Source organism: Sander lucioperca, chromosome 12, assembly GCF_008315115.2.
Source record: "Sander lucioperca isolate FBNREF2018 chromosome 12, SLUC_FBN_1.2, whole genome shotgun sequence".
In the NCBI taxonomy this organism is placed as follows: domain Eukaryota; kingdom Metazoa; phylum Chordata; class Actinopteri; order Perciformes; family Percidae; genus Sander; species Sander lucioperca.
In genome coordinates, this window is record NC_050184.1 from 13417709 (window position 1) to 13433687 (window position 15979).

The 15979-nt window shown below is 39.4% G+C and overlaps 1 protein-coding gene across 2 annotated transcripts in view; it reads right to left on the reverse strand.

Annotated features, from left to right (window-relative positions):
• Positions 1-15979, reverse strand: part of ctnnbl1 (catenin, beta like 1) — a 68490-nt gene that overhangs the window by 12641 nt on the left and 39870 nt on the right. For both annotated transcript variants that reach the window (XM_031286477.2, XM_031286476.2), the window contains exons 12-13: positions 14857-14954; positions 13418-13498 (exon numbers count right to left, since the gene is read on the reverse strand). In XM_031286477.2, coding sequence (XP_031142337.1) covers positions 13418-13498; positions 14857-14954 — 179 coding nt within the window. The remainder of the gene's footprint in view (positions 1-13417; positions 13499-14856; positions 14955-15979) is intronic.

Sequence of the window (15979 nt, forward strand, 5' to 3'; positions counted from 1 at the left end):
TCCACGTTTCCATTACAGCTAGTCCGTCAGCCTATCAGCTGCAATGTGACTGCAGGGTCTCAAGGAGTACTTACTGGAGTGGGGTATGTGGAATGATTGTGGTGAAGCTCAACTAACTTGAAAAATATAGAAATTATGATTTGATTAAAACTAGTGCTGTCAGTTAAAAGCGTTATTAACGGCGTTAACGCAAACCCATTTTAATGGCGTCAATTTTTTTATCGCGAGATTAACGTTCTTTTTGGCCTAGCAAACTTTGTAGTTTTTTTCACATGCTGTTGCAACTAGGGTTGGGTATCGTTTGGATGTTTACGATTCCAATGCCGAACCAGTACTTTTAAAATGATTCCGATTCCTAAACCGATTCTTGAAAAACTGAAAAATCGCATAAAAGAAAGGCTCTTTTATGGAGTTTTTTTTTTTAAATTGAAAATTATTTAAATTTAACAATATATTAACGTTGAGTGAATGGTTAATATGCTTTTACGTCCATTTGGTGAGTCCAGAGGGAAAATATGGCATTTTAAAAGTAGCCTACATTTACGGTAGCTAGCTAACGGTAGACTACAGAGAAAGTGTGATATTTTTACGACCGTTTCGGAGCGACAGAGGGAAAATATTTCAGTCGACACATTAAGTGGAACTGAAATGAGGAACCGAAATTTGCGTTCTAATCCGGTCCGATTCCTACCGGTTGCGTTGGGTACCGAAACCCGGTTCCATAGTGGAACCGGGTTTCGGTACCCAACCTGGATCTAGCTAGACCGGAAACAAAACAACAGGCACGCCGCACACACTTGTTTGGGCTTGCGAGCCGGCCAAAGAGTAGTAGACTAACGTTACGTTTTGAGTGGATGGCGAGCGCGAGACGCCAAAATGGATGCCAGTAAGATTCTGAATGGAAAGTTTATTTTTAAAAAGTTGCCAAATGGTTCCATTGACAAGACCAAAGTGATCTGTGTGTTTTGTCGTTGTGAACTGAGCTATCATCACAGCACGTCCAGTCTGAAATACCACTTGATGGTCAAGCACACAGCTGATGCCGCCCCCTCGTCAAAGCCGTTATATTGTGTGAGAGATTATTTGCTCCAAGTGAGAATGTTAGTGTGAAATTGAACACTACAATATGCCAATTTTATTTTCAATAAAAAAAACATTTGCACAAAGCAAGCCAATCCACTTTTCCATGTTGATAAGAGCGTTTAAAATGAGAAAAAATATTGGGACAAAAAGAAATCAAGGGACATTTAGAATAGATAAAAATGTGCAATTAATTGCGAGTTAACTATGACATTAATGCGATTAATCGCGATTAAATATTTTAATCGTTTGACAGCACTAATTAAAAAATATATTGACATAATTGTTTTTAGGTTGAAAATAACAATCCAAATTAAACCATCCAAACTGGTGTGACGTGGAGCTTTAGTAAATTTACTGTCAAAATAACCAGTAAGCTACCAGCTACAATAAGCTGACTGCACAGTATATACCTCCCACCAACCTGATTTAATTGTAACACCAGATCACCATGTGGTGCCATTGTTGCAGATAAATTGTTGAAATAGTTAGCTAAGAGAGGACAAACATTTGAAATAAAAGCAAAAGTAATGGTTAAATGGTTATAACAGTTAGCTTAACCTACTGGATAAAAGGTGAAATAGTTAGCTAAAAGTAATGAAAAAAAAGTTTTTAATAGTTAGCTTAACCTACTGGATGAAAGGTGAAATAATTAGCTAAAAGTAATGGATAAACTGTTAAAAAAAAGTTAGCTTAACCTAATGGATAAAAAGGTAAAATAGTTAGCTTAACCTAATGGATAAACTGTTGACAGAGACAGCTTCTGCTACTCAAATTGGTAGTAGTCTGGATGCAAACTTCACCAAACCAAACTAAAGCTGTTTTAACAATATCCATTTTTTGTGTTAAAAAAAAAAAAATCCTTATTTATTCAGTCTACCACACTTCAGCTACACATACGCTGAATGACTGTGGATTTAATTAGTGTAACCATAAGAAACTAACAGCTTCCACTTGGATTCACCTGGTTAACCTTCACTAATCCAGAAAAAAAGCATGTTCCTAATGTCTTATATACTCACTGTAATGAAGTATTTTTATTTTATTTTTTGCTGCTACTATCTGAATGAGCTAGAAGGGCTGAAAGGCAGCAGAGCTCGGCTTTGTTGTTGCAATTTGTTTCGTTACTTTTTGTTGATGGTGTTTTGGATGGTGTCGAATGTACAGTACCGTTTCTACCATGTTATTTTTTTTATGATGCACCAGAATTGCCCTCCGGGGACAAGAAAGATCTATTGAATTGAATACTGTGGTATGTTCACTGGCCAGGATCCAAGCAGCATTAGATAAGGCAGCTCATCAAAATAACTGACAGGTGCTATGGTGTTAAAAAAGCTGGTCCTGAAATGCATTTCCTGCTTCAAACAAATACATGCAGCCACCAATCAGAGCTGTAACAAATCAAGAACACCCCGTCATTGCCATTGTCAACTTTTTATGTAGCTACAAAGGCTAATACATTTGACTTTTTACCAAAGAAACCGATATTTCCAAACAGTTTTTTTTACTCATGATTAACCCAGAGGAGTTTCATGCCTACTAAATAATAATACATTTTATTTGTATTGCACTTTACATTACAGCAATCTCAAAGTGCTACAGAGCATATAATAATGCAATTGAAAAACTCAAAGTCAATAATTAAAATTAAAAAGATCAAGGTCAATAAATAGTTAAAAGGAAAACCTATAAAAATACATTTAGTAAAAAGCTTTTTTTAAAAGATATGTTTTTAGGTTTCGTTTAAAAACATCTGTAGTCTGTGGGGCCCATTAAAGCCTTAAAAGTGGTGACTGTAAGTCACCTTACACTGTCTACTTTTCTAATGCTTCACACCTGCAATAACTCCTCCCTAGCTATAAGTGGACTTGTCAAGAAAAAAAGAAAAAGAAAAACATTTTCAAATAAGGTCCGAGACAAGTCAATTGCTGCACACTCCAGGGAGCCTCACCATAATGGAACTGAGAAAAGATGTTCAACTCACGATGAATCAAGCCGGACCTTCGAATGTGTACGTTGAGAGCAAGGTTTTGAACAATGACAGGTGCATTAAATATTCATTATTGGGAGCAGTGGAGCTGGACATTTGGGATATTAAAACCAGGGCAGACGCGAGCAGTGTGGCAGTATTCATTACAACAGCAGAGTTTTGTCCACTTGTGAGTTTTGACATTGCAGCCAATATCTTTTGTGTGGCAGCTCAGTCCCTCTGGCAAACACCGGACAGAAGAAGCAGAGAAAGAGTAACGTGTTGAAAGGAGGGATTGGACAAGTCAATTACTGCAACCGCAGGGGAGCCTGGCAGCCTGGCTACAGTACAGACAAAGTAATAAGCAGTGATTTTCAGTCGCAGTCCCTTTACTGTAACTCAGTCGCATCGCGCGCGTGTGTGTGTTTGTGCCATTGGGGGGTGTATGATTTATGGAAGACTGTGTGTACAGTGCGAGTGTTGTGCATATTAGAAACCATGTACGTACGTGTGTGTGTGTGTGTGTGTGTGTGTGTGTGTGTGTGTGTGTGTGTGTGTGTTTTGCGCTAGTTGTTATTCCAGTGCTTTCTTTTCCGCTGGGATGCTTAGATGCAGAATTAAAGTGATTTCTTTGTCAGCACTTTGCAAAAACCTACTGTGACTGTGTTCATATGTGTGTGTGTGTGTGTGTGTGTGTGTGTGTGTGTGTGTGTGTGTGTGTGTGTGTGTGTGTGTGTGTGTGTGTGTGTGTGTGTGTGTGTGTGTGTGTGTGTGTGTGTGTGTGTGTGTAGGACACAATGCTCTTTAAAAGGGCTTAAACAAATACCAGAATGACAGAAGCTAGATATCCTCATTAAAAAAACAGAGATACAGAGGTTGATAATGAGGTAAACTTTGGGAAAAAAATTAGAACTTTGTGAGAGTGCGAGGCAACATGCTTCATTTTCAAGTTATGATAATCTCCCAAAAAAACAACAGCCCTGTGCTTTGGGCGCACATCAATTAAGAGTTTGTTCACAAAGTGGGGCAAAGCAAAACCGCAGTGTTAACAGGAGGGAGGAGGTACTTGCTACTAAGAACACCACAGCATTCAGACTGCGGGACTCAGTTTGTCTGTGTTGAGTCCCAAGCAGTTATTCCTGATCTTTGACAGCTGCCTTCAAACTGCCAACATATGGCAAAAAAAGACTAATCAAAATACAAAAGGTGTTTCAAACATTCAAACTACACGATATTACAGTCTAATGATGAACTTGTGTGCACTTTATCAGTTATCTTTTGAGATGTCATATTAATACCTTGTCCTAGCCCCGTTAAGGACTGTCTCATCCTCTGCGTAGGAGGCAGTCCTGGATGGCTCAGTTTAGGCAATCGGCTGTGCTCTTTATTGGAGCTGGGGAAGTTAACCAGAAGAGCATTTGCAAAATCTAACATTTAGCCTTCATCCTTAAAGTCTTTTCTGTTGTACAGTGTTTCCTCTATGCTGACCCTGCAGTGGTGGCCCGCCACGGCACCAGAAACAAGGCAGACGCACAACGCAGTCGCGGCTGCGGTTGTAAGTGCACTAGGGTTGGGTACCGAACTCTGTACTTTTTTGGGTACCGACCGAATTACGTCGGTAGTACCGAGGACCGATTCGTGCTAAATCAAACAGTACCAAATTTTGGTAGCCTACCTGAGAGCGCGTAAGCGCAAGCTTTTCTGTCCTCTCTGCATATTGACAGAGAGCAGAGCTCCGACACACACACACGCACGTGTGCGCAGAGGTGCGAACAGAGTAAACTCGTCGAGCAAACTACGTCGGCTCTGCAGTTTTGTTGAAGTCACAGTGAGTCAATGCCGATAAAGTGGTTTAGAGTGTGGTTACAGTTTTTCAAAACTTCACACAGACCTGCCCCGATTGCTAAGAAAAAAAATCCTAAGGAAACTACTGTATGAACAAAAAATGCGGTTTCAAAACAGATAAAGATAAGACATAAATCTCACTTATGTGTCGCTTGTCAAAGTAAGTTTTCCAGCGTGAAATGGGCTCATTGTTGCCCATTGTGTCTGTTGAGGAAAACACATCCCCAGGCACAAAAGAATGCGGTTCTTACCATCTTTTAAGTTTTCAAGGAGGTGAAGAAGATGCCACACTAGAAAACTTGGATAGGTGGCATAAATGAGAGATTCATGCTAATGCAGTCTAATACAAATGAGATCTCCATTAAGGTTATCATGTTCAAGTTTTGTTGAAACGGTTTCAGATTCAGTGACACTGGGTTGATACCTGGACTGTCAAACTAGAAAGTTGCTGAGTTCCCGCGGTAACAAACTGTCATCAAATCTTTTATCTCTCCTGTCTTATTAGCAGAGTAGTGTACCAAACATTCAGCTAGCAGCTTCTCATTTTTAGCCGGTGCAGTCGGTTTCGATGTCAAATGTTGCTAGCGTCAAATCAGCTGTTGCTGATGAATGAACGTTAATTCTGTGAGTAACTTGATGGCGGGCCAAAATAAAACATGCCTGTTTTCAGGTTAAAATGCTTTCTCTGCAGCTGGTGTCTGTACTCAGCAAATATACTGTATGTAACACCACTGTACAACCGTGAGTGATTTTCTGGTTCCCATAACACAAACCGAATGATACATCTTCTTTAGTAATATGATCTAGCGGATCACGTCATGTCACTGTCAAGAGTCGCATTCTGCCAGTTAAACTGCATTTCATATATCAATAAAGTTAATCAGTTTAAAAGTTCTAAATCAGGACCTTTAGTATTTGAGAAAGTTGCTTGTGAAAAATAAGTTATGCCAATCAATATGCTACTGTTATTTCAATGTGCCAGATACATACTGTATTTCCCAATTTCATATCATATGTACAATGTTTTACTATGTAGCATCTTTGGTAAGAAAATGTGTTTTACAAGGAATTGAATTCTGGATTCAGACTGGATAAAATGCTGTCAAACCCAAATCGCAACGGGTCACAAGAATTGGCTTTACGCTGTTTAAAAAGGAAACCATTAATAAAGCACAATGCATTCCTGTCTTTCGTTAGGTCCCCTGTATTGCAAAGAATGTTGCAGTGTCCTCGAAAACATATTAACCATTAAAAATAAGTTCTATTATAAACATAATGAATAGAAAATAGGTTAAATAAACCCCTTTACAGTTCTTTAAACAGAGGATGGAGACATTTTCAGGCATCTTGGTGCCAATTTGTGGTGCAATGTAAGAATGTATAACCAGACTGGACTTAAAAAGGTAAAAGCTCTGAAGTTAAAATAAACCAGTCCAAACATGACTGCGCCAGTTGAACTGCAGAAGCAGAACATTTCTCAGCGCTGCTGTGTTCCACTCCTTCATCCTCAAAAAATTAACGAATGGGGATTTCTGAAGGAGTGCTAAATGAGGGAGACTGAGGGAAGAGTGTGCAATTATGAAGGGAAGACAAGCATGATGTGACAAACAAAAGTTTACTGAGGAGAAAGGGGGAGAGAGAGAGAGAGAGAGAGAGAGAGAGAGAGAGAGAGAGAGAGAGAGAGAGAGAGAGAGAGAGAGAGAGAGAGAGAGAGAGAGAGAGAGAGACTAAAAACTAAATATATAACATCCAGGTGCAAAACCAATTCCAACTTAACATAGACTGGTGTTAAAATGTCTACTGTCAGCAATGCTAAACCAGACCATTTCTGCTATACACTCTTGCTACAACCCAGTACAGGAAACACACGGAAACACGGACACACGGACACAGACACACAGACACACAGACACACACACACACACACACACACACACACAACTGGGTTCTTGGGTGCTAGGAAAGTGCACTCAGGCATTTTACAGTATCGAGGTCGGCCTCGGCCATGTTTTGCTGAGCCTCATCAATCTCCAAGAGCTGTTACCAACAACCTGAGAGCAGGTGGGAGGTTTTGAATAAAGAAGGAAGGAAGGAAGGAAGGAAGGACAGGGAGAAGGTGTGAAGATATGATGGAGGGAAGGATAAGGGAGGAGGCGGTGTGAAAGACAGGAAGCAAGACAGAAATAGAGGATGAGGAAAAATGAAAATATGCAGAAAAAAGACGCAAAGAAAGAAAAGGTGTAACTGAGTGGAGCAAGTAAAAACAGATAACGGGTAAGATGCAACAAAAAGAGGATAAGAAAATAAAGGAGACCACATGGGGAGAGAAAAACACGGCACTTAAGAGAAGTGGGAGGAGAAGTGATGGATGTTGGGGGGTAGTACAAAAGAAGAAAAGAGAGATGAAAAAAAAGAAGAGAAGAGAAGGGGGGAAAAGGGTGTCAAAAATGAGAAATAAAGAAGGATGAAAAAAAGCAGCTTTAAGGGCGAGAAGGAGAAAATCAGAAGGCTAGAAAGAGAGGAGATACCAAGGTGGGAGGAAAATAAGCAGCTTATTAAAAAGGGACTGGGCTGGAGACAGGGAGAAAAAGCAGCAGCAGCTTTTTCCTTTGCTATCCTCCTGAGAAATCTGTGGATAATATGTTGCAGAGGAAAAACATTTTGCTTACCGCCCCTTAAGAACAGGCTTAACTAGGGGAAACCAAAAGGCATGGTAGAGAGAGATAAAAGGCTGCTGCTGACGGCAGCCGATTCAGCTGAGGCGCTGGACAGAACTGGGTTGTGGCGTCTTTATCACCTTATTTAACATAATTTGACATTTGGTGGAAGCTGTGATTCGTGATTGTGAGTTAAAGTATCATCTGGGTGATTTCAGTATTAAGAGTTGTAACAGTAGGAATGGAAGAGCAGCCTTCTGTGCAATCTAGTGGGCCACACGGGGAAAGAAACCCAATCTTTAATACGTTGCATCAGTGTCATTTTAGACCCAGTACAAGACAATAAAAAAGAAATCCATCCACCAACAAGCATGAACAACTTAAAACAATCCTTAAATAAATTGGGTCAATGCAAAACATTACCCGACCTCAGATCTAGTTAAAAACATGTAATATAAGCAGTGAGAAATTAAATTAAAAGTTTTTTTTTTTAAAAGCTTCATGAGATGACAATCTCTTTAATTTTAGCCCAGTTTAGGGTGACAAAGCACAGGTTCTTTAGGGTTGGATTCTGCTTTTTTTGCTCCTGAAAGTCAGTACGCTCACATGAAAGCTGTAACCCTGAAAACATTCCATTTCATACGAGCTCCACCCTCCAAAAAAAAAAAAAGGCTCACAAGAATTTTCGAGCACCACCTGTCATTTTTCCTATGCACTAATGCAGCAATATGTATTAAATTCTATTTTAAATATGAGATTATTCTGCATATATACACTACCGGTCAAAAGTTTGGGGTCACTTAGAAATTTCCATTCCACTCCATTACAGACAGAATACCAGCTGAGATCACTTGCATTGTTTTTTTTTAACCTGGGCAGCAGTTTTCAGATTACATTATGTGCTTACATAATTGCAGGGTTCTCCAATGTTTTCTCAGTTAGCCTTTTAAAATGATATCAGATTAGTAAACAGAATGTGCCTTTCGAACATTGGATGAATGGTTGCTGATAATGGGCAATGTAGATATTAGATTAAAGATCAGCCACCCACTCAGATCAGCTGGTATTCTGTCTGTAATGGAGTGGAATGGAAATTTGGAAATGGAAAAGTATTTTTTTTTTGTATTTATTTATTTGTAAAGGACAACACACATTAATCAACATTTCTGTAAATGTGCCAGTGTTAGCCAGCCGGCTAATTTTCAACTATAGTCCTTTGGCCAGATGATTTTAGACCAGAGCAGCAAGAAGCAGCAAGATATTAGTGCAGGTTAATCTATACAGACAAAAGTCAAAGAGACATTAGTACAGATTAAACTACACAGACAAGAATCAACAAGACACCATACAGAAAAGATTTCTCAGCTTGCCATGCAGTGCCACAGGAAGCATCAAAACCCCAGCGTAACTATACATCAAACAGTATCCACCTTCAGTATAGGAAGCCATGCAAACATCAGAACACATTCAAGTAACATAGACCTAACCCATCTTCTAACACCGCTCAACCATGCAAAGCCGTAACAGCAGTAATGAAAAGATGATACTAGGTTACATCAGTAGTTAGGTATGCGTTAATATGGCACTGAGATGGTAAAATATTTAAAATACAATTCAATTTTTCATACATCCCCAAGAAACGCAAGGCGAGTTAAATTTGATACCGGGCAAGATATCAACACATCAAACATGTTAGCAGCAGTTTATCAGTAATAACAACAATAATATAAAAAATACTGGTTTAAAAATGTTCACAACTCTGACTATGCAAGAGCCAGGCCTTGAGACTTTGTGTGAAATGATGGTAGGTGGTGCAGTTTCTTATTTCATTTTGGTAAAGTGTTCCACCTATTAGAGGCTCTAACAGAAAAACACGATTGACTAAAGGAGCTGGACCTGTAAGGGGTTACACAGTCCCCTCTCAGAATTTTTTTGTTTTATAAAATTATTGAGTGGTGGAGGTGCTTTGCCATTCAGGATCTTAAACATTAGGCAGGTGTCATTGTATTTAATTAGATTTTCCCAACTAAGGATGTCATGTTTGTTAAGAATTTTACAATAATTATAAGTATTGTGTTTTCTGTCTAGCACTTTCAGGGCCTGTTTATACAAAGAAAGAACAGGCTTAAGGGTTGTATCTTTTGCTTGCGTCCAGCTTGTCATACAATATAGTAGATGAGGGATAGTCATCGAATCCAAATATAATTTTGCTGCTGAAGTTGTTATGCAGCTTCTTATATATTTAAAATTGGCTATATTGTATTTAGTTATTTGGATTACTTTTTTCACTTGTTTTTTGAAAGACAAGTTGGAGTCAAGGATGATAGCAAGATATTTGACATGAGAGACAACTTGAATATTCTCACCAGACACATAGATTTTGTGATCACAATCTGTAGTGGAGTGTGTCTTTGAAAAAAACATACAAACAGTTTTCTTAGCACTTAGACACAAGTGAGAATCTTGAAGCCATGTAGTTACATTTTTCATTGCTAAATTAAGTTTACGAATTACTTATTTTTTAGTTTTAGCATGGACGTATATTATAGTATCATCTGCATACATCTGAACTTCACACCCTGTACAAATTGATGGTGAGTCATTTACGTATAAGCTAAACAACAGAGGTCCTAAGATAGAACCCTGGGGCACACCCATCTCATTGATCATAACGGGTGATGTTTCATTACCCACTCTTACACACTGAAACCTATCTGCAAGATAAGACTTCATCCAATTCAACACGTTAGATGAAAAATTTAAATTCGCTAGTCTAGAAATGAATATTTGATGATTCACAGTATCAAATGCCTTTTTAAAATCCAGGAATATAGCCCCAACAACACCTCCTTTACCTAATTTAAGTTTAATGTTCTCCAGGAGGAAGCAATTTGCCGTCAGTGGAATGATTTACTCTAAAACCAAATTGCATAGGATGCAGTGTGTAAGGGCTAGTGTTGAGATGAGTGGTCATTTGTTCAGCAACACATTTCTCTGCAATTTTTGAGACAACTGGTAAGATACTAATAGGCCTGTAGTTGCTCACATCAGTTGGGTCCCCTGTTTTATAGACTGGGACAACTATGGCTGACTTCCAATCTTTTGGAAATTTCCCTTCTGTAATTGAAGCATTTATTAACTTTGTTATTGGCTTAATTAAGGTATCTGTATGACTTTTTATAAGCATGGCATCCAGTCCAAAAACATCCTTTGATTTAGAATTTTTAAGAGAGTTCAGAGTTGTTTTTACTACAGATTCAGAGACATCTGTTAGAGAAAAGACCGGTTGAGAGTCATCTATAGATGGTAAATCTTGGGGTGCAGGATAATTACAGTTTACTATTTCCTTAACAGAATTCATAGTTCAAGATAGTGGCATACCCAGACAAGGTTTCTTATGACCGGGGTATCATAAAGTCATGCTTTCGCCATCCCGGAGGAAGAGACGGGAGAGCAACAGATGAAGACAGGTAGAGTGAAAAGGAGAGAAAAAAAGAGGGCGGGAGAGAAAATGTCAAACTGCCTGGCCTTTTCTTGGCAATCCCACCACGATAACTGTCTGTGAAATTAATCTTCTGTCATCTTTAGATAGGAATCTCACACTTATCTGTCTCCACCCACTACTGCCTCCGATTCATCATTTCCTCTTCCATTTAAATGCTTTCTCTTTCCCTTTTTCCAGTTCTCCATTTCCCCCTTTTAACCTTCCAATCCTCTCCTTTTAGCTGCACTTCCTGTTCTGATATTTACAGTATCTCCACCTGCCTTCCCCCCTTTCTGAGGACGGGATGCTCTTTCTCTCTCTGTTGAAGCCATTATCCCCTGCCTGGTTACTTATCTTCTATCTGTATCCCTCCCTCCCCGTTATCGCCCCTTTTGTTATGGTGTTTATGCAGTTGTTTGAATTAAACCCTGCTTGCAAGACTGGATGACTCAATAATAGACTTAATTAAATTAGTGGATTTTCACCCAATGATACAGTGAGGACCAGGACTCATTAAAACGAATAAAGATTATGATGATGAAAACACTGATCAGTGTCTGTCGATCTCAATCTCCTGATCGAGTGGAGTGGAACATCACCATATTTAAACCATCTTTCGGTTAAGAGTTCAACTTTTGCCGCAGTGCAATGTGACTTCATCCTGCAATACACAGCATTGGCCATTCAAGTATGTACGGCAACATTCCACAGATTACTTTGTAACACGGTTAAGGATTACCTCCTTAAGTTTAACGAATGAGTTAGTTAACACGGCAATGGTCTCGGTCTGAATAGGCGGTAATGTCAAGTGGTCAAGCTAATAGACTACATTTGTCAATGAGATCAGTCGCAGTTACTCCGATTTGCACAAAGTGAAGTAAATAAGACCTGATGCCGAAATGTTTTGATGCGCGTTGCGCTGGAAAGTAACAGCTGCTGCAGCACTTGGAATATTAGTTGAAGAGAAGACACTTGTGGAACTTCAAGAGTGCAAACACTCAGCATAGGAATGCCAACAAAAGATCACTGATTTGTTACGAAAAATCTGTGTTAAAACTTTTCAACATTCTTTGACTAGATATTATTTCTGTAAACAGAAAATATAATGGCCTACTTAATTACTATTATCGGCTGCTTTAATCATATCTCACTGGACTGGAAGTCATTAAAAGTCAGGAGAAAAAAGAGAGGAGGTGTCGATGGGAAACAGAAAGGTGAAGACGTGTGGAAAAGAACAGACTGTTGCAGTGCTGTTCCTTTGTCTTCGGTTGTAGTACCGAACTGAGAGCTCTGGTAAAATAACTTTGTAATGCGTCTTTGAATATGCGTTTCTCTGTCCGTATCTGTCCCTCCATGTTTCCACCTGTTTATAGCCTCTCACACTCCGTATGTGTCAGATAAAACAGAGCAGCAGATTTTACACCTGCTTTTAATTTCAGACACAACTTCCTCTGCCGGAGTGGTCAGTCAGCAGTGATTCATCTGCTGCAGCGGACAGTTCTATAAATTTCCATTCTCACCTCCCATATTGTGCTTTTCTAAGCAGGAATGCCCTAAAGTACTGCACAGTCCTTTGGTAAAAGCAAACACATTTAAGTTGCTGAGCACCTAAAAAGCCACAAAGCCAAAGTAAATATCCCCATGGTCTCTGGAGCTGTAGCCCACTCTGACACAAGCACAGTAAAGAAGACCCTCTGCCAGACTGAGTCATACGCTCGATACTAATCTCAGCACAATGCAAACAATCACTTAAGACTAAAGACTGGTCTGGTTTTACCTGATAAACGGTAAAGGTAAAGGTATGCTGTTTAATGATGCACGTCATTGTACAGCAACAACAACAAAGGAGCGGGACCAAAACAACACATTAATATGAAATGTTTATAAAGATTAAAAGCTGTTGTAATGTTATCTGTAACTGACTTATGAAGGAATTATCTCAAGTGGAGTTGAAACTTAATGTGTAGGGGTGACTTTTTGGAAGAAACTCATTGATGCTGATGCCAGTCATTAGGTTTACAGGGCCTACTGTTATTAATACTACCAGTAATGAAGTGGTGCTGATTTTGCCGTTCTGGTCTATGGCGTGTGGAGATATGTGTCAGGTTTGGACGAGGTCTTCTCAGGCTACAGTCAGTTCTGGATCAAACTGCTGGTCGGGTTCATTCGTTGATAATAAAACACCAAAAACATACTGTAGAACATAACCACACTTGGGTGGCATTTCATTTGAGTAACGCTGAAAACCTTAATGGTTCAGGTGAATACATCCATCCAGCAAGCTGCCTGATGTAAAGCTAGTGTAAACGACACAGCACAGAGAGGAGGAGGGTGGGTGAGAGGATGGGAGAAATGGATGGAAGGAAAGGGAGAGATGCTTACGTGTTTCTCTCCTTCAATTCTCTTGTCCGCCTGTTGAACAGCCTCCAGGTACTTAAAATGCATCTCCATCAGTCGATCAACCTGGAGAGACAATGAAAGGAGGCGGACAGAGAGAAAGTGAGAGAAATATGAGAGAGGAGGGAGAGAGCACAAAGAAGAGATAGAACAAGATGACACTTGGAGGGCAGATATGAAAAATGCAATTTAGGATAAATATATAAAACCAAAAATTATTTCATAAATGTGATTTTATGACTTAATAATACATATGCGTTGTCCACTCCCGATATGTTCGTATGTTCGTGGAGCAATATTTCAGCCGTGTTCAAATGATGTCTTCATTTTCTTCACAAAAGCATTCAAGATTGCTTCAAGACAGTTTGCTGCCAACCTCTTAGATTGTTAAGGGGAGGGTTTATCAAGAAGACAACAAAGACAAGCAAAGGTGAACATTTTAAGATTCTAATTTGTTGTATTAACATAAGTCAAAGACATTATACATCTCCGTATAATGAACAAATAACTGAGTACGTGGATGATGTAAATGACAGTCAAAGATAACTTAGTGGTGAAGAAGACATCAGTGTTTGATATGCACGGCAGTTTTCCGCATTAAAAGCCTTGAGTCCTATTAAAACGGCCCTTAGCAACACACTAAATATGTGAAAATCTTTGCATGACTGAGGGGAATTGTGGGAGTTAACAGAAAGAAATGTTGCAGCTGAGGTGTCAGGCTTGATATTTTATTCACTTTCTCAAGTTCTGTAACACGTGGCAGAACTGAAGTATACACGGGTACAGAGAAGTGCAGTCACTGGCTGAGTGGCCTGGATGTGAACCTGCCTTGCAAATGTCTGCTTCTTCCCTCTGCCAAAAAATAAGATTAGAATGATACACTTGGATACAGTGACTTTATGATAACTACGTTTTAGCCGGTTATTTGTTCCAGCCAAATGTCTTCTGTGTCACTTCTGACACAGAAGTAAGTGGCCTTGATAAACATGCATGAAGAGAGTGAGTAAGGGTAACCACATAGTTCGAAATTTCTCGCGACATTCTGATTTTCAAATCAGTCAAATGTTGCTGATTGGTACGGGAAATATGTGTCATCACATTTGTCCAACTAAGCTAGGGCAACTTCAAACCAGCTAAAAACTGCAGAGGAAAACTGAAACCGTTCTAACTTTGGCAGAACATATCGTGTTCATGTAAGACATCATCGGCCATAGTAAGGAACTTGAGAAAATATGTTTTAAGGGCCTTTAAATGTAGGAAATGTCAGGCCTGTTCTGGTTCAAGTTGGATGTTCGGGATACAAACACCTCAGCTTAGACATCCCTGATGAAGCAATCCGCTGGCAAAAACAGTGGATGCAGAAAAAAAAGAGAGAAGGAAGGAGGATAAAAGAGGAAAACATCCGGAAGATGACGAAAACTAACCTTCTCACAGTCATTCTCTGTGAACTTGTTGAGGAGTCTGCTTCTCTGTTGGGACTTGAGATTTCTCAGCATGGAAGCGATGATGGAGCAGACGTGTTCTAAGGAAAGGAAGTGAAAAGTAAGGATAAAGCTTCCTTGTTTATATCACCGGGACAGTGTCTTAAAACATGTTTTCAACAGCTTAGTTTTATGAAATGTTTATTCTAATTAGATCTTTACAAACACGTATTTCCTTCTTCGTAGAATCACTGAGTGCCTCTCTCGCTCTTTTAGACAAACACATACAGCATGGAAGCCTCCTACATGAGACCACCTCATGAAAGAGCCCATTGTGTTTTTCAGTAAACCCAACAGGTGCATGTGCTTTAATTAACACATGAGCTACTGTTATGCTCCTTAGCTAAAAATAGTAGTTTAAACAAAAAAAGTGATCACAGCAAAGCTCATTCCCACCCACCCACAGCCTCCAGAAAGAACAAATTGATTAGCACGTGATAATTTGCAATTACTGCACGCAGCCAGCCAAGCATGGATACAGAGAGTGCACACAGAACAAGAGGAGGAGAAAATGTTAATGAAATTTAGAAATCAATTTTCATTTTAGGGCATGCTGGAACATGCGTAACAGTTTTGCCTGTGGCTGAAGTACATTTCTCACGGTGATAGGAATGTGTCTGTGGCAGCTCTAGGGCCATTTAGCGAAGGGGAGGTCTAGAAACATGTTAATTGACTAAATTAGCAACAAAAACTGGTTAGTCCCATTGAGTGCCCTTGTTAACCCAATTCATGCTATGCAAGATGTGTAATCTCATTCAAAGACCTTCTTACTTACAGGCTGCACCAGTAAGTGACAACCCCGATATAATATTTCTCTATGATATTAAATGAACAATAAACTGTGCACACATGGGGGGACAGAATATGACATTGTAAAATCTCTGGATATACAGAGTGGGGAAAAAAGTAGTTGGACATTATCAAAAAGAGGTCAATATCCTCTCTCATTGAGGCTCTGCAGTTGCTAAGCAACAAGAGTACAGGAATCAATCCCATTTTTGCTTTTTAAAAAGGGGCCGTGTTTGCCGTTAGCTCCCTTTGTGCAATCCCCTACGACCCGCAGCTC